The sequence below is a fragment of the Canis lupus genome, chromosome 28, assembly GCF_011100685.1.
Source record: "Canis lupus familiaris isolate Mischka breed German Shepherd chromosome 28, alternate assembly UU_Cfam_GSD_1.0, whole genome shotgun sequence".
In the NCBI taxonomy this organism is placed as follows: Eukaryota; Metazoa; Chordata; class Mammalia; order Carnivora; family Canidae; genus Canis; species Canis lupus.
The window spans coordinates 4,630,971-4,650,399 of record NC_049249.1 but is presented as its reverse complement, the minus strand read 5'-3'; the positions used below and the strand labels follow the sequence as shown (position 1 = coordinate 4,650,399).

Sequence of the window (19,429 nt, the reverse complement as noted above, 5' to 3'; positions counted from 1 at the left end):
CATAATAAGAACAATGCTGTCTCCTGAGTAGCAGTCTATACCAGCTCTGCATTGCTCATTTACGTTTGACAAATTTGGCTAAACGGAGGACATGGATGAGTAAGATATCTCATGTTTCTCTTTATTTAGCAATCTCTTAACAATTGTGTGTTCCAATTTCTACATCTTTACAGTCAAGATAATCTCTGCACTGTCCAGCCTCAACTAACAGGAAATAAAATGAGAATAAAGTGCAATAAAAGATGTAGAAAACAAAGAGAAAATAGTTAGCTAGGTTCAACAGAAATGACTGGCCATTAGAGAAGAAAAGTTTGGAAGATTTGGGGGTTAGTCTTGCCAGAAAGTTGAAAAATACAGTGAGATAAGTTGTAAAATACACTTTTTCAAAGCCTGGAGTGCAAATTACTGGCATTCTGTCATGGAACTAGTGTAATCCAGTCTTGCTGGACACACATCCATTATTATGTTCTTAATGAATCAATACATTATTCATGGCATTTTAAAAAGCTATGAATGCAAATTTTTTTTGTATCATAAAAAGTAACATCATTTATCCCATTGATTGTACCAAGTAGTTTCTAGAGGAGCTGGCAATGGAGTCATAGCACAGTATCCTGGATGAGACTCATGATACCAGGTTTTGGCTTTTCCTCCTGTGTTCCTTTTCCCAACACATCAGTGGAATTTGATTGTCACCTAAACGATTCATAGCATCTTTTTCCCAGTAAAGGGGCCCAAAGATCAAAGAGTTTTGAAACTGAAAAGGCTGAGGTCCAGGGGCATGAAAATTATTTTTTTTGGGGGGGGGGCATGAAAATTAAATTTGAGTTCATAGTTGGAAAAGCATTGAACCTGAATTCTAGTGTTGTCTCTGCATTTAACTAGCTGGATGACTTTGGGTGAGACATATCCCATCTGGAGCCTTCAGTATTATCATCTGCAAAAAGGTGGCAGTAAAGTGAAGAGAGGAGGGAGGAGTTTTAGGACATTAGAACCTGAAGTCACCTTTGGAGACCGGGAAGTATAGCATTCTTGTGCTACTTGGATAAGGAAATTAAAGCTAAAGAGAGCTTAAGAGGCTCTAGTAATGCCTCCTAGTCAGAGCTAGGGTGTCAGCTCAATTCTAATTCAGAAGAATTTGCTCACCCAGCCTAATGCTAGGAGTTCGCCAGGTTACCCTATCGGGGGACACCTTCACTAAGGAGCCTAAAGTGAACCCAGGTGACCTGGATCATTTATGCAACATCCTCACTGCCTCCGTTCCTCATTAGGGTAATGTACATTCTGGGAGAAAGTTACTCAATAGATGTTGGCTGTGAGCAAGGTGTTTCTCAAGGTTCTGAACTGAGATAGGTCATATTTTCTTATAACCAAGGTAAAGAAGCCTCTACTCCTTCAGGCAGCTTCTGGACCCTAATGAATAGACTGGAGCAGTGAGCAAGTCTGGAGTATTTACCAAACAGCTTGGCCTGCTAGGGACATATATCCATAAAAGAAAGAAGAGGGCTGCCTCCTGTTTCCATGCTCAGTCTTAGATAAAGTGAAGACAGAACTGATCTCTTCCTATAGCCTATTTGTCAGTGCACTAAGTGAATGTGCCTTTATCCTTCCAAAGTCTATGAGGATGGATAGGTCTTATCATCCTCTTTCCTAGGCATTCATTCACTCATCCAACAAGTATTTGTTGTGCTCCTTCTGTGTGCCAAGTACTGTTAGGAACAAAACAAAGGCCCTGCCCTCCAGGAGCTTATATTCTAGTGTGGAGTCTGGTCAGTAATTAAATAAACAGATGAATATAAAAGTACAGAATATACCATATATCCTATCTATCTCGTGTGTGTGTGTGTGTGTGTGTGTGTGTGTGTGTGTGTGTGTGAAGGTAAAAAAGGCAGGGTAAAAGGGGTTAGGAGGGTTGGGAGGGCTTTAGTGTGATAAGGTAACATTGGAGCAGGAACCAGAAGTAACAAAGCAAAGCAGGCCAGTATCCGGGGAAGGGTATTTTAAGCAGAGGGAATAGTAAGTGCTAAGATCCTTAGGTGTGCTAAAGCCAAGCTCTTCCCACCTCTCCTTTCCAGAATAGAAAACTAAAGGTGCTTACATGGTTGCAAATGATCAATATTTACTACTATATATAGTAAGCATTCTGACAAAGTAAAGCAATGCGCATATATATAATATAAAGTCCTGTCATTGCTATAAAATCACTTTTTGGTATAAGACGGCTTTACAGAAATGTTTTAAAAACCTGAGTAATTAGAGCTAACTAAAAGACATTCAAGAGACCCTGAATCATTAGCAATTATTACATCTAATGACTATGTCCTTTTTATGTATAGTAAATATACTTAAATCCTCAATGTCAACTAGTCTTCATCCAATTTCAAATGTACAAGAGAGAGCTATAAACCATGAGACAATCATTAAGTTAGACCCCTGTGTAGAAGACTTTCAACCAAACAAAACGGCATTTCTTTTTTCCTTCCCTCTCTTCCTTCCTTGTTTCCTTTCTGCTTCTTTTAATGTTTTAGGATCACTGTCACAAATAAACTTCTGACTGGCAAAATTTAGCTTTCTGAATTAATGATACACCAAAGTGGGACACCAAAGAAAAACGTAATCTAACTATAAATGGTCTAAGAAACTGAAAAGCCAATGAGGAATCCCACCATTGAAGAAAATGATCCTTAAGGGGAAGACTTAGCTATCCCCTGTCTCTATTCTGTGAGTTTTATTTTGAAGAACACACTAGTGTGTTCTTATGTACCAAATCTAATATTTTCATCCACAACTACACTTCCTAACTTCAGTAAGAGTTCTTTAAAATGCAAAATATTCCAATAATAGAGAACGTATGGGAAAAACAAAACAAAACAAAACAAAACATCCTTTTTGTCCAGCTAACTCTTCATTATAATAGATACTTTTCCTTGGGAGTTTTGTTCAGTGTAAGACTAACTTTAACTAGAAGTTAGAAGTGACTCTTACTGTCTTACTTTTCTTACTTTTATGACTTACTTTTCAAAAAAGACATATCCCCTAACAAACGGGGAATAGCAATAATCTTATTGGTTGAATGAGATTTAGGGAACAGAAAAGGATATTTTGGTTGCTTTATTATATTTTTCTCAAGGTGTGAGAGCTGAAGAATTGGCCTTTTAACTTAAACCAGAAATCTCTAAGGAAACAATCTAAAAAAGTTAAGAATACTGGAGAAAAAAATCTCAGGAAGAGGGAGGACAATTGTGGATATGTGAATCTCTAAATCTAAATGGACCACTCAAGGACTTTTATTAGCTTGGTTCCTATTATTAATCCAGGGACTGATTCATGTCATTGTAGCAGCATAATTTTTGGTAGACCATGTCATATCTCCACTTGGGTCTGGCTTGATACTTGGCCTCTTTATCATTGGGTGCAGGGAAGAAGAAGCCATCTTTGAGGCTTTGTCATATTTCTTACTCACAGAACATGTTAGAAATTCATCTCTCTCAGGTCTCCTAGGTCTCCTTTGGTTAGAGAAAAGAGCCCTGAGTGAAATTTGTAATTCAGAATCAACTATTTTATATGTGAATCATTCTTGGCTTAGTAAGATAACCTTTTCTGCCACTTCCGGTGTGATTTAGGGAGCTAGTGTCCTCAAAAGCACCTTGGGAAGTATAAGGAATCATACAAATATGTATTTTATTCATTTCTGAAATACAATTTGGTGACTTATTTCTCAACTACAGAGAAGTAATATAACTGGTTTGGGACAGGTCCTTAGAATACCCCCATAGGAGTAGCTATGGAGTCTCTTGGGACTTTTTTTTTTTTTTACCAGATTTATTTATTTAACTCTTTATTTAGTTATTTTTGACAGACTGAGCTGAAGAACATACAGACAACCTTTTACAACGTATTCTGAGCATGCTTTGTGTTTGGGATCCATATTTTTCCCAGTATTAGCATCCAGGAATCACTGAGCTCCCTCTATAAATTAGAATCTTCAATGTGGAAATAATGTTTTGATTAGCAGATTAGTGCATTTTATCTTGAGATAAGACTCGAATTATTTTACTTCTCACATAATTAGAATCCATGTATATAGTTCTTTAAAATCTTCAAAACATTTTCACATAGGTATCTCATTTGATTTTTGAAGATAGCCCTGTGAATTAGCAAGGGCAAGCGCTATTACGGACAGTATGTGACCTTATCAAATGCCTCTTCTCACTGTACCTGGGTCATGGACTAATCGCAGTTCTTCAACTCCTAATACTGTGTGGTCGGGGGACCAGCAGCATCAACATCACCTGGAATATTGTTAGAAATGCAGTCAGAATCTCTAGGAGTGGAGCCATCATGGGGGCGATTATACCACAGAAATTGGTAAATACTCAAAACCAGGGCTTTAGCTCCCAGAGAGCTGGTTGTTAAACATTTACAAGCACACCTTGGTTACAAGGTTATGTTCACATTAGCTATAGCTTCATCTGCATGTTTGCTGAATCTGATATTTCAGATCTGTCATCATTTAAGATCCATCATGAGAGACTCTTCACGATAGGAAACAAACTGAGAGTTGCTGGAGGGGCAGTGGGTGAGGGGATGGGGTAATTGGGTGAGGGACTTTAGGGAGGGCACGTGATGTGATGAGCACCGGGTATTTACACAACTGATAAATTATTGAACATTACTTCTGAAACTAATGATGTACTATATGTTGGCTAATTGAATTTAAATTTTAAAAAGTAGCTAAGGGGAATGAAATTTTTAAAAAAGACCCATCATAGAAATTAGCATTAGAATATCTATAAAATTAACAGGATGGAAGTCAGAATCAGCCCACAGATATGTTTGGTTGGCCTGCTATATTTAAAAAACAAAAACAAAAAACATAAATTAGTGTCAGCTAATTAATTACACTGATCCTCCATTTTGACATGGCAACAATGAGCTGCAGGTGAAATTGCAAATATGTGTATGCACAACAATCCCCTGTACACTACTATCCCCATCATTCTAGCTAAGGGCTTCACTCTTATGTTTTCTTTTTCATTTTTTTTTTAGAGATTGTACATTTATTTATTATTGTCCATATCCATTAAAGTGACTTTCCATGAACCAGGTTCTCACTTTCACTTTTTCTTCTTGCCTTTTGAGGTTTCCAGGGGTTTCCTTACTGTCTCCTGTAGGCATTTGCATTTCTTACCCTTGATAGAAAGAACACTAAGCCCAGAGAAAGAGGGTTTTTCATAGCTAGGATTTGAATGTGCTGAATGTTCCACAAAGTCAGTTCTGTTGTATTTACAAACTACAACCTGTGAGGAGCAATGCCCATCCTGTTCTGAATTTCAGATGGCCTGTTTGAATATCCAAGTAATGATTTGACTCTTTGCTTACACTTGGGAGCCTGGGCTTTTCTCTGTATGGTGATAACTTTTGAGGGAGGTCTCTAAGGTCTCAGTGGAAGTGACAAATATTTCTCTTTCCCAGTTTGGGAATGCATGACCAGGCTTCAGAAATATCCATCCTGGGATCCCTGGGTGGCGCAGCGGTTTGGCGCCTGCCTTTGGCCCAGGGCGCGATCCTGGAGACCCGGGATCGAATCCCACGTCGGGCTCCCGGTGCATGGAGCCTGCTTCTCCCTCTGCCTGTGTCTCTGCCTCATTCTCTCTCTCTCTCTGTGACTATCACGGGTAAATAAAAATTAAAAATAAATAAATAAATAAATATTGCACTTGTCTACTTTAAAAAAAAAAAAAAAAGAAATATCCATCCTGCAGTAAAATGTACAGCACAGATGTTTGTTTGCTGCTGGCACTTTATTTGAAGCTGAGTTTGATGAGAAAGATAACAGTGTTTCCTTTCAGATCAAAGTTGTATGTGCTTAGTTTATTTGCCTTGATAGGTTTTTTTCTTTTTCCACAGCATAGGTTCAGGATGTCTAGGTAGACATACTGTGTCTCTGTCTTGTGTTTGTGATGTTGTCTCTGGGCCTGGCTGTCAATATTGTTGATGGGCCTCTGATTAATTTTTAAGCAGGTTAACCTATGGTCCCACAACTATCTGATGAAATTGCTACTTTTCAGTTTGGCTTGATCTAAGAAGTGACAACTTTCCCTGTCCCACTTAACAAATATTTATTAAGCTATTATTATGGGACAGGCCTTTGAGCATCGTGCTCAGGGGCACCTGATGAACCAGAAAACTAGCCAGGTTCTAATTAGTGCTGTAAGTGGAAGAGGTTAATTAGGGCCGAAGAATGGAGGACAAAGATGGCATTTACACAACAGTGTCTCACTACAGCCTTTCAGGTCTCCAGATAGTTTTATACCTAAAGTATTACCCCCTTAAGACATGGGTATTTACTTGGATCTCGCCCAAAATATTCACTCAGTAAAAAATGAAAAGTTTGGAATCATTTATAAGATAGATATACTTTATCAGCAGGTGTCATTTACGATGATTGTTTCTAGGGATTTCCTTTCTACTTGCTAGATGGTATGCTGCCCAATTCATGAGTCATTGAATAAAGTCAGTGAGATCTCTAAATTAAAACAAACAAACAAACCAGAATGGTTGTTTCTTTGTATCAAGAAAACTTATACCATCATGCTGGTATTCTATTCAAACTAATTCTGTTCATTAGGTGTAGATTTTGTGGAGTTAGTTGAATGGGACATTCAGATGAGTGATATGAAGTCAGAAGTGTTCTTCCAGCTATTAACTTTTGTAATGAAGATGATGCCTCTTTAGCAAAGTATCCTAGGGTAGTACTTGTTTAGGTCATTTCCAGATCCCAGAAGCACTACACATTATGAAGACAAGAGAACAGTGAGTCCCTGGGAGCTATTTGCTAGTTATATCACTCAGGGAAAGTTGTTGAAGCTCTGAGAGCCTTAACCATAAAGTGGATAAAACACCTACTTAGAGAATTTTTTGAGAATTAAATGATATACTACACGTTCTTGGGGTGTAATAAACAATAAATATTAGGTATTATTTTCTTAAAGATTTTTTTAAAGATTTTATTTATTTATTCATGACAGAGAGAGAGAGAGAGAGAGAGAGACGCAGAGACACAGGCAGAGGGAGAGGGAGAGAAGTAGGCTCCATTCAGGGAACCTGACGTGGGACTCAATCCTGGGTTGAGGTCCAGGATCACACCCGGGGCCGAAGGTGGCGCCAAAACCGCTGGGCCACTGGGGCTGCCCTTCTTAAAGATTTTTTTTAATTTAAGATAGTCCTTACAAATTGTCTTCCTTTGTTGCTTTAGTGTCATGTTGGTGATTATTAGATTATTATTATTATTATTATTATTATTTTGTCTATGAGAAATGATCGTCAACCCAAGCATGTAGACTGGCAATAATATTATTCTTGGAGACCAAGAATTAAACTTTTGAGGATGCAAAGTGGCCAATCTATCTCCCCTACATCTATCCCACAGCCAATTCATCCTCATCTACTTTTTTTCCCCCTATACCTGGGAGAATGGGAGTTTTTCTCATGGGATCATGAAAAGACACTTTGGGCCACCCCCACTATTCATAAAAGAGCCAACATGTTTTGAGCTCTTTGTACATATATTATTATCATGAAATCTTTACAACCACACTGTACAGTGAGTATTATCCCCATTTTACAGAGAGGCAACTGAGGCTTCTCAAGTTAAACTTGCCCCACAAACCTCGGTTAAGTGTTAGAGCTAGAATTCAAAGCCGGGTCTATCTACCTACAAAACCCGGGCTTGGGAAGAGGACAGTTGGGTTGTGTAGGCTCAAAGGGAATTGTCTCCAGGGTCCAGGCTCACCAGGCCTTGCTGAGGACCTCGTGTGTGGGAAGTGTGGGTTTCTGCTTTCAGAACATTCTCACTCTCCTCCCCCTACAGTAGAGCCCTGGGCTTAGTATATGCTGTATTGGTTTCCTGTGGCTGCCCTAACGAATAACCACAAACGCAGTAGCTTAGAACGATAAGAATGTATTCAGTCATAGTTCTAGAGAACAAAATCGAGGTATTGACAGGACCACACCTCCTTTCAAGGCTCTCAGGCAGGTTCCATTCCTTGCCTCTTCCAGCTTCTGGTGGCTGTTGGCATCCCTTGACCTGTCGTGGAGTACTACAATCTCTGCCTTCATCTTCATATGTCCTTCACCTCTGTCCATCAGATCTTTCCTGTGTTTCATAAGGAAGCTTGTCAGTGGATTTAGGGTCTACACAGATAATCCACGATGTTCTCTTCATCCCAGGATCCTTAACTTAATCATATCTGTGAAGACCCTTTTTCAAAATCAGGTAACATTCACAGGTTCTAAAAATTAGGACATGGCCATACCTCTTAGGGCCCACCAGTTCAACTCATTACACGGGCTCCTGGATACTTTACCAGGAACCAGGCCATTTCTGTTCTTTAGTTCCCACTGTGAGCAGACATGATATCCAGCAAAGGCTACTTTTCTGGCAGAGTGGCTAATTATTTTTTTTTAAGATTTTATTTATTTCTTCATGAGAGACAGAGAGAGAGAGAGAGATTGAGAGAGAGAGAGAGGCAGAGACCCAGGCAGAGGGATAAGCAGGCTCCATGCAGGGAGTCTGATATGGGACTCGATTCTGGGACTCCGGGATTCCGGGATCACGCCCTGAGCCAGGCAAAGGCTCAACTGCTGAGCCACCCAGGCGTCCCTGAGTGGCTAATTATTATTATTATTTTTTGAGTGGCTAATCATTAACAAGGTTTCACAACTTGGAGTTTTAAAGACGTTTCCATGCTTTTACTGTTAATGACATATTTTCAGTACAGCTAAAAGCCCCTAAGGTAGTCATAGCCTCTCTCACGAGGTTTTGTTCTCTTTCAGATTGCTGACCTGCAGCTCCATAAACTGGATGAACTGGACTGTCTGATTCAGGGCCTGCTTTATGTTGACTCCGTCGGCTTCAACGGCAAGCCGGAATGTTACTATTTTGAAAATCCCACAAATCCTGAATTGTGTCAAAAAAAGCCTTACTGCCTTGATAACCCATACCCTATGTTGCTGGTGAACATGGGCTCAGGTGTCAGCATTCTAGCAGTATACTCCAAGGACAACTATAAAAGAGTTACAGGGACCAGGTAAACATGGTTTCTGCTAGGAGAACCTTTCTGTACTTAAACCCAGACCTCTATCTTGAAGCCCAGTTTATAAAAAGATTATTTGTGTTGAACACACTTTTAAAAGTAAGATCTTAAAAAGGATTTATTGCATATGTTAACATAGCAAGAGGATAATTTATGTGAAGGTTCATAAAACATAATCCTTAGCCTGCTGAAAACTAGTCAGGTTGAGGGAAGAAGGCCACACCCACCAAACCCAAAAAGCAGTATGTGTTAAGTGCCAGATGAATGGCAGGGACCGTAAGAAAGTAGGATCCAGAAGAAAGGATGCCTGGGATGGTCAGAGAGGGCTTCAAAGAATCCTTCTTTTAGAATTTCCTTGGTGCCTAGCACAGGATGAATTGCTTGAAATCATCTGTCATTTCAACCAGTAAACCAAACTGGCTTTACCAAAAAAAAAAAAAAAGGTTTTTTACCCTCAGTTAAATGTTCCACCTGAAAACTGGAATAGTTGGCATGCCTCTTAAAGGAATTTCGGAGTGCCACTGACAGGTGGCAAGAGGGGCAGAGTACCTGGTTGTTAGCACATACACGCCCTAAGGGCAGAGGCGCTCAGCTTCCTGTTAGTAGCAATCGGACATGGGAAGAGGATCCAGGGTCAGAAATCTTTGAGACGTCCTAGTGTAAATGTAATTTTTAAAAGTTTTTCTTACTTGCAAGTGAAGGATATGGTATGAAGTGTTTCTCCCACTTACGAGACCACAGAACCCGTTTTTAGAGGAATGACTTAAGGAACTAGTGCCATGTGGAATGTGCTTTGGGACGTGATGTTGAAACCATTGGTTTTTTTTGTTTGTTTTTCCTTTTTTTTTTTTTTAAGATTTTATTTATTCATGAGAGACACACAGAGAGAGGCAGAGACATAGGCAGAGGGAGATGCACGCTCCCAGAGGGGAGCCTGCTGTGGAACTCTGTCCCGGGACCCCAGGATCACGCCCCGATCCAAAGGCAGATGCTCAACTGCTGAGCCACCCAGGCATCCCAGAAACCACTGGTTTTTTGTTTTGTTTTGTTTTGTTTTGTTTTTTTAAACCACTGGTTTTTAAAGATGAAGATATCATGTAACTCCTCCTCTGGGCCTCCACGTCCTTGTTTGTGCCACGAAGGGGGTCATTTCTTAGATAGTGTCTGTGGACATTTCCAGCCCTGAAAGTCTGCTGCACTCCTCCCTCATCCATTAGGAGAAACAGCACTGTTTTGCTACTGTATATCCATGACCTGTAATGGGTCTGCCTCAGTGACTCACCACCCGGGAAGGGAAGATTTAGCCTTCCCTGCCCACCCCCACCCGCCCCGGGGGGAATTTTGGCAATGCCTGGACACATTTTTTGGCCGTCCCTATTGGAGGTGGGTGCTACTGGCATTTAGTAGCTAGAGGTCAGGGGTACTGCTAAATATCTGCAATGCACAGATAACAACAAAAAACAAAAAAAAGTATTGAGCCTCAGAAGTCAATATAGTACTTCTATTGAGAAACCCTGGTGCGCAAGCGCGCGCACACACACACCCTCACTAAATCCTGCTTATGTTCAGAATATAGGATGTTAATTACCCTTAGGTATACCTTTTCTCACCGAGCATACAGAACTAAGCTTTCTTGCACACAGAAAAATCACAACTGTCCCAGGGCTTCACTGGGACTGTCGGGAGCATCAAAGATAAATGAATATTTCAACCAAGCTAGTTTTACCTTAGATGGCGATCTCATTAGAGTACAATTTTGAAGTAACTCCAGACTTTACCCCAGAAAGAGTCACTGAATTGATAGAGCTAGTCCCAAGGTAACAACAAGCTAAACACTATCCTCGATGAGAGGTATTTATCATTTCATTGATTAACACTTAGCGAAATCATGAATCACATCACATTTTGTATTTTCTCAAACTTGGAAGTTCCATGAAACTGGATCATCTTTAACAGCAGCTAATGAACTCACTGTGGTGTTTGGCTTCTATTACATGTGTAATCATGCTCATAAATTCCAGCTATTTGGTAAATGCCCATTAATGACCAATGTTTTGCAATCCTCAACAAATCCTGTCTGGATGTCTAAGTTACCCTGCAAGTGCTTTTCAACTAGTAATTTTGGAAATGTGCTACAGCAGACTGGAGGTAAATAGAAAGCTCTTTCTGGGGCTGCCACAGGCAGGGGAAGGGAAGGAAACGTCCACTCTGTGGGCTGCAGCTCCTCCCTGTCCAACCAGAGTTGTTCTGCCAAAGGCTTCTTTTGATCTAAGTTACAAAACCACTAATACAAACCATTACGGTGAGCAGCGAACATCAGTGTGTGGAACACACTTTGGGAATCACTGATCCGAGCAAATAGCTTCAGCTTTATGTTTATTACTGCTATTGTGAGCTGACAGGTGTAACTCCAGGGTTTTTGTTATTATATTATGCCCTATTCTCTCCTTGGACATTTTTATTTTTAGGAAGCCACGTCATTCCAGAAGATCAGTTTTCTTTTAGACATCTGGTTTTAAATGGTTTGTTTCATGCTATGTGTGATTTGATTGCATTTTAGATTAAGGAGCAACACTTTTTTTCTATTGACAGTACTCTAATTTTATTGTAGCAGCCAGAGAAAAAAGAGGACTTTAAAGCCAACACTGTTGCAATGTGCAGATTATCGAATGTAAAGAATTTTGAAACTTTGGTGAAAGAAGTAGTACAGCTCGTCTCATTGTTTTGGAATCTATTTTAAGAGCACAAGCACTCAGTAATTGAAGGTTTCTTCTACTTTTCCCTAAAATCCCTCACCACAAGGTTGTTGGGTTTTTCAAAAAGTAATGATGCTATTCAACAGCTGTCTCTAAGCCATATGCTTTTGTCTCCGATATGCTGAGGGTCTTACTGTGTCTGCTGAAACAAACAGATGTATCCGATTATGAGTGAGAGAACCACATTGGTTAAACACCGGTTAGCAGGTTGAGGATATGAATAAAGTGCTCTTTTGCGACTGTGCATTCTTTCCTCCTATCTGCAGCGTGCCAGCTGTGCAAATGCATGCTTGCTTTCCCCACGCAGCTCCCATGCTTTGTCTGGAGTCATCGGTCATCTTCCAGTCACACAAAGCACTTGTCCGTTCTCACTCATACCAACACATCAGCTGATGAATTGCCTTCTTTCTAAGTCAGCCAATGTCTTCCGCTGCCTATGTTTGGAGGAGATTGTTGAATGCCTTGATTAATATGAATATCTGATGTTCAAAGAGACGTTATTAGTGTGGATGAAAGCAGCTAGAGGTGTGAGAGAAGCCTTAAAAATCTACAGAGACAAATCCAGATGGCACACAAACCAAAAATTGTTCCCATTAAAATACATGAGCTTGTCGGGCAGGCCGATACTGACAATATGACACATGCTGTTACGTGTAAGTGACGATAAGCTTTAGTAGAGGAAATCAAATTCTCTACAGTGACTGAGTTGTCAAGGCGGTGACGTCTGTGGAGCTCTTGATCTCCTGGTACCACACCTCTGGGTTGGGTAGCTGCTACCGGTGGTCTTAGCTACCGAATTTTCCAGGAGGGGCCATCATTTCAGTCAAGTATTTTTGTAACAATCACTACTTAAGAAATGTTACATACAGTTTCACTTTAGATATAATTTGAAGAACGGTGTGCCTGTCTACAGTCTGGCACCTTCTTGTTAACAGTTATTGACAGTAAATATAATTTCCCCTAAAAGTTTCTTTCTTCAAATTTAAATTTAAAATAACTTTAATCTCAACTTGAATTTCCTCTTAGAACTGAAAGCCAGTACCCCAACACGCATGGGATTCCCGGGGCTGGCAGCTCCTGGAGCTTGAGAACAAAGTGATGTGAGCATTGACTCTTCATTTGCTCTCCTGCCTCTGCTCCGGGTAAACAGAGCGAAGGCCACGCCAGTGCTCCCTTTCCTGTCAGGAGGTCACTCGGGATAGCTCTACTCTCGTCTCCTTTTTGCTCTGTCACATAACCGTGGTATTAATACACAAATTCATCCCCAGCTACCATAATTAGTTTCTAATTTTGTCTGAAAGATGATTTTAGAGGAATTTTCCCCAAAATGACTGAAAGCTTTTAAAACATAGTTGAGCCTTGGAACTTTTTTATGACCTTTGTTAATACTTTTGATTATTGGGTAGTTGGTAAAATATTAACCCTCTTTCCCATAATCTACCAGAAGAAAGCCCATATGTGAGCAATCAGTGGCTTCCTTTTAGAAATGTTTTGAGATTCTGTCTGCTAGAGAATCGAGGTTGAGGTAAAAGATCCGGCTCCTGGGCTGGCTGCTCCTAACAGCCCTAGGGTCAGTCTGGCTCTGCACTTCTGAACTTCACATACACATGATTTCTTTTCCCAAGTATTTGTATTCAGCTACATTCTTTTGTTGTTGTTTTTTTCATAGCAGCCATTTTTCTGGTTATTTGCTGCTTTCAGACTCTGCCCCCCCCCCCCCCCCATTAAGAGAGATCCTGATTTGGCCCCATTTTATAGGTGAGAAGATTGAATGAGGTACTTAGGTTAGCAGCTAGCTGAAGGTCTCACAACGGAAATCAGTGAGAGTCTTTCTCTGGTTTTGTTCTTAAATTCAGGGGCAAGTTTTCCTTGATGTTTCTTTTTAGCCTCTGCCCTCTTTAAAAATCTAATCTACCCTAAGATTATTGCACCCTACACTTTAATTCAAGTGCCCTTTTGTTTTTCTTCCCTCTTTTTATTAACCCATATTAGTGATCTTGATGTAGTTGGGGACTTGGATGGGCATATAATAAAGTAAAATTTAAAAATAAACCTTATTGTTCCTTCAGTCTTGGAGGTGGAACATTCCTAGGCCTATGTTGCTTGCTGACTGGTTGTGAGACCTTTGAAGAAGCTCTGGAAATGGCAGCTAAAGGCGACAGCACCAATGTTGATAAGCTGGTGAAGGACATTTACGGAGGAGACTATGAACGATTTGGCCTTCAAGGATCCGCTGTAGCATCAAGGTAGAGACGAAGTAGCTAGGAGCAGTAGTGTGTAAACAAGGCAACCTCTCCACCCTGGCCATTCATTTAGTACTTTTAAGATGTCAACCCACCAGCCTGGTGCAAGTATCTCTGGTTATTGGAGCTCAGACTTGATCTCCCACCCTTTATGAAGCACTGAGATGTTTAGCCTTTGATGCTTGTGCTTAAAATAGGGCAACTTTGAAAGAAGGTTCTGGAAAACTGCAGCAGTTTCCCCTGTTCCATTCTTGTCAATATATCTAGAGAGCATTAAAAAGTTTTCTTTCCCATTAATAGCCATACTACGTTGACCCTACTTAAAAAAAGGGGGCAGCCAACCATTCATACCGTAATCCTGTCTGCTTGTAAACCATAGTAGCCAAATCAGGTCATTTAAGTTTGAACAGAGTTATTCATAAAGCTTTCCACAGTACTTTGGTGGAAGCTTGGGGCCTGCCTGAGGATGATTTTGAACATTCTCACTAATATTTCCAACATAGCTTTGGCAACATGATGAGTAAGGAAAAGCGAGATTCCATCAGCAAGGAAGACCTCGCTCGAGCCACACTGGTCACCATCACCAACAACATTGGCTCCATTGCTCGGATGTGTGCGTTGAATGAGGTAAGGCCTTAACCCAGAGGAAGCTTCGTGCCATTCATACACATTGTCTTTAACAGTGCAAAACTGTTGACCCTTACAAAATTATAGATCCTTTGGGAAGCCTGCCCTTTGTCCTAGTCACATCTTGTAGACCATGAGGGTTGTGTTTTGGGGAATGGAGAGGAATATGCATCTTATTTTTAAGTAGGCACTGGATAACAAATGATACACCATCCAACCATGGAGACCAGGTAAAAGCACAACCCATGCCATAGCCTCTCTGACCATCATTATTAACCACCCACCTACTGAAGTGTGAGGAAAAGCTTTGCGCGTCCTTGCAAATAATTGCAGGTAAAATGTTCTACTTGCAGTATTCGATATTCTCTCTGCTTTCAGCTTCTTTACAGTGTTGCCTTGTGGCATGGAGTTCAAGCAGCATTGTACAGGGCTATCAAAGCATAGAGAGCTTGCTGCAGCTGAGGCCAACCAGAGCCCCAGGCACAAGAGTGGGGTGGAGCTGGTAACAAAGCTTTGGGAACATGTTTTAAAACTGCAAAATTCCGTTGGGAAACTAGAACCCTTTTCCGTAATACAAGACATGTAAAGTACAATAGCTTTCACTGAGTTGTGTTAGAAAGACAAGAAAGAGGTTGGGACATGCAACAGGTAATAGAAGTGTTAAAGAATCATAGTCGCATCAGTAATAGAGCTTTTAAAAATATGATTTTAATAGAAATACACATAGAAGATCATCAAATCCTGGGTGTACAGCTTGGATTTTCACACACACACACACACACACACACACACCTGTATAGGCACCACTCAGATCAAGAAATAGAGTATTACAGGTACTGCAGAAACTGCCTCCTGTCCCCTCTTAGTTGAGCACTGAGGTTTTAAACAGGGCAGGAGGCAATCTTGATGATGGGCAGTGCCAGCCCCGTCTTTGAGCTCTGGGGTTACAGAGAAACATACTCCTTTACATTGAGTAGAAGGTGTCACCAGTCTATGGCTCGGGGTCACTTTTTTCCAGCCTTGTCTGAAATGGAGTTCAGATACAAGGCTGAAATGCAAAGAAAGACTGTATCTCAGACACGTGCCTTTCAAAGTCCACTTCGGTCACGGGACTCATTTTAACAGAGGGTTTATTTATTTATTTTTTTTTTACATTAACCTTTAAAGGGAGTTTTTCCAAGTAGCCAAACAAGGCCTGACTGGTATGTGTGTCTTGGGCTGTCCTCCTGTGCTCTCAAAGGTCAGTTAGATGTGACATCCCTGCCCCACCCTTTCCCCTGCTTTCCACAGACCCTGAGGGAGCCCGCAGGTCTTTTTACAATGATCACATTCACTCTAGGGGAAGGGCAACAGATTTTGTCACTTTTCATTTTGCTTTCAATACCGTTTATTGCTGGAGTATAGCAAAAGTGGCAGTTTGAAAGTAAGGCCAGTGAGAGGAATCAGCGATCGCACTGGGCGAGGCTCCCAGTGGGCACAGCAGGAGGTGGCAGTGGTGTTTCTGGGGATCAAGCATCAGCTGGTGCTGCCCACACCACCCTCACTGAGTGGAGAGTCCTTGAATTCAGCTATTGCATACAGGGGCACCACATGCACTGACTCTAAGATAGATAGATAGATAGATACTTAAATTGTGATTATTGGAACCCTGTAAAATGCTTCTTCATCAACATTGAACTTTTTATTCACATTTTTGAGTAGAAAATACAAACACATAATACAGAGTTCCAAAGACAACAGAAGGGTGTCCAGGGAGGTGGGCAACCGTTTGTGCCTTTCCCGCAATGTTAGCCTGACTTGAAGTAGCCGTTGTTTTTCACTTTGGGGGTCTTACTCTCTATTGTCTGCGCTACAGCAGAAACATACCCTTCCAAGGCAGCAAACTCTGTATCACATTGTTGCTTAAATAAAACACCAATTTTATTGAGATGTAATCACATCTCATGCAATTCACCCTCTACATACTATTTTATGTCTTGCTTTGGTTGTATATCATCCTTTTATTATGAAAATTGGTAAACATACATACAGGAGCAGGATACTATGAAGAACCTCCTAATAGCCATTAACTGGACTCAACATTGTTTTTTTTGTTTTTTTGTTTTTTTTTTAAGTTCTGTGGTTTTCTCTAGTCTTTTTTTCTTTCCACAGTCATATCTTTGACCCACCTGGAATTTATTTGACATAAAGAATGTCCATCAGCTTTTATTGCCAGTCTATTCCTTCTGGCTCATTACCAGAGTAATGCAGGAGTGGGGTTCTGAGCAAGCCCTACATTGGACTCCCTTGTTTTAGGGGAAAAGATGGAACTCCAAAATTTAAATAAATCCTTCTTTAATCTGAGTTACTTACTCTTGACTGTTTATTGTTACATCTCAGTCTAGGCACTTATTAAAACCACCTCCTGCCCCTCCACCCATGGAAAATATTCACAGTAGTTAATGGACTCATCGACTTAACATTGTCAAAACTTGAGATAATTGAGAGACCATGTTCCTAGATCCTGATGAGTCTGGATCAACTGGACAGAAAAGGATGCCACCTTCTAGGAAGTTCTTCCCTTTGACATAAATGACCCTAGCAACAGGCTCTGTGAGTGGGTGGGTGGAGCAGCCCCTGCATGGCAGACAGGCTGAGCTCAGTGTTTAGTGTGTGTGCAGAATGCAAATCCATGTCAACAAAAATATAAACAAAGTTTTTGTTACATTTCAACCCACACACATGTTGACCAAACATACCCTAAGGATAGAGACTGGGAACCATTTCTTTTTGTATTCCTGCTTTTTGGCATAGAGCAAGCTGAGCAAGCTTGTTAGATGAAAAACCCATACCATGGCCATTTCATTTATGAGTTGCTTATTTATAGTTGGAAGTTTGGGGTAATTGAAAGAATGCAAAGGCAAATTTAGCTGAACTTGAACTCAAGTTACAATTTTATATATGTGTGTTTGTAGCTGAATTTCATATCAGACCTAAGTCAGTCTGACATAATACCTGCAAATAAGGCCAACATAAGTCTCTGCGTGGTCCAGCCAGAATCTCACCCTCTTGTTCTTGTGGTATGCACTATGAAGTTTATTTGACTTCATTTTGGAAATGCTGAAATAATTTCACTTAAAAAACAAGTTGACTCTGCAAGGTCCTGGGAGTACAGTTATACCATTATTTAATTGTTCTTTAATTTTTTTTCCAGAATATTGACAGAGTTGTGTTTGTTGGGAATTTTCTCAGAATCAATATGGTCTCCATGAAGCTGCTAGCATATGCAATGGATTTTTGGTCCAAAGGACAGCTAAAAGCTCTGTTTTTGGAACATGAGGTAGGTCAAGTCTGCATGGAATTAGTTACCCTGCATGGAGTGTATTTGGCGTCACCTAACTTTTGAGTGAGTCTTTCAGTTTTAAAATTGGTCAAGTAGAAAGAGTTGGCATTTAAACTTTCCATTTATACAAAGGATAAAGAAGAACTATATAAAATGGAAGCTTTCTTCTCCAACAATCAGGACCAGCAGCTGGTTAGTTAAAAAAAAAAAAAAAAAATCAAGGCAGCCTGGGTGGCTCAGTGGTTTAGCGCCGCCTTTGGCCCAGGGCGTGATCCTGGAGACCCGGAATCGAGTCCCACATCAGACTTCCTGCATGGAGCCTGCTTCTCTCTGTGTGTCTCTGTGCCTCTTTCTCTCTCTCTCTCTCTCATGAATAGATAAATAAAATCTTTTTTAAAAATCAGCTAAAATGAGTAATCATTTAAAAATATCTCACCAATTACTTTGATGTAGCACCAAAGCCTATTTTTGACCATGGGTTCTGCTGATTGGAATTCACTGTTATCCTTTTTTTCATGATCCACAAGTATTATATGCCTTCTTTGATTTGTGATTTATTTCTTGAAAATGGATCAAGAGATTAAAGATACCTATGAAGCACTTTGGTGGCATAATCCTTCTAGATTTTTCTCTCAACCTTTCATGTGCAGTATCCACCCAAGTAGAGAGTAATGGTTTGTGACCATCTTTTCCAACCTTTTTCAAGAACTTAACTGGATTTTCAAAGAAGTGACCAATTTATTTTGTACTCTTTTTATTGGTTTAGGTGATATATAATTAGATTATAACATCAACAATAAAACTGTCATAAACAAATATGAGGATAAACACAGTTGACTCTTGGCAAGCAGACAACTCCACTGGTGAGAACAGAAGTGCTGGGCCTGCTCAGTGTAGCCTGGTGGCCCAGAGAAGGTGGTGTCCCTAGGCATTAGCAGCCTGTCTACAAAGGGTATGGAGAACATTAGTTAATTGAGAGAGTCCCTTCTATCGAGTTTCTACAATCCTATAAATCAGGTTTCTAAGAGTGGAGGACCTTCCCCTCTTTTCCCTACCTCTTCTGCCACCTTCTTTAAAATCAGTACTATAGGGGCTCCTGAGTGGCTCCGCTGGTAGGGCGTCTGCCTTTGGCTTGGATCATGATCCTAGAGTCCTGCGTTCAAGCCCAGTATCAGGCTCCCTACTCAGCAGGGAACATGCATCTCTCTCTCTCCTTTGGCCTCTCCCCCTGCTTGTGCTGGCTTTCTCTATCAAATAAATAAATAAGTAAAAATATTTTAAAAAATAAAATCAGTACTGTAGCGAGCAACTATTTATTTATCATGGGGGTACCTAATCCCTGATGTGGATTGTAGCAGAATAAACTTTGAGAGAATTAATATC

The 19,429-nt window shown here is 40.4% G+C and overlaps 1 protein-coding gene and 1 non-coding gene across 2 annotated transcripts in view; both read left to right on the top strand.

The window, feature by feature from the left end:
- PANK1 (pantothenate kinase 1) overlaps positions 1-19,429 on the top strand; it is a 57,577-nt gene that overhangs the window by 34,688 nt on the left and 3,460 nt on the right. The window contains exons 3-6 of the mRNA XM_038578167.1: positions 8,839-9,092; positions 13,924-14,100; positions 14,601-14,724; positions 17,918-18,043. Of these exons, the coding sequence (XP_038434095.1) occupies positions 8,839-9,092; positions 13,924-14,100; positions 14,601-14,724; positions 17,918-18,043 (681 nt within the window). The remainder of the gene's footprint in view (positions 1-8,838; positions 9,093-13,923; positions 14,101-14,600; positions 14,725-17,917; positions 18,044-19,429) is intronic.
- MIR107 (microRNA mir-107) lies at positions 15,101-15,158 on the top strand. Its single transcript, NR_049299.1, has one exon. It is a non-coding gene; the product is annotated as a microRNA mir-107 (primary transcript).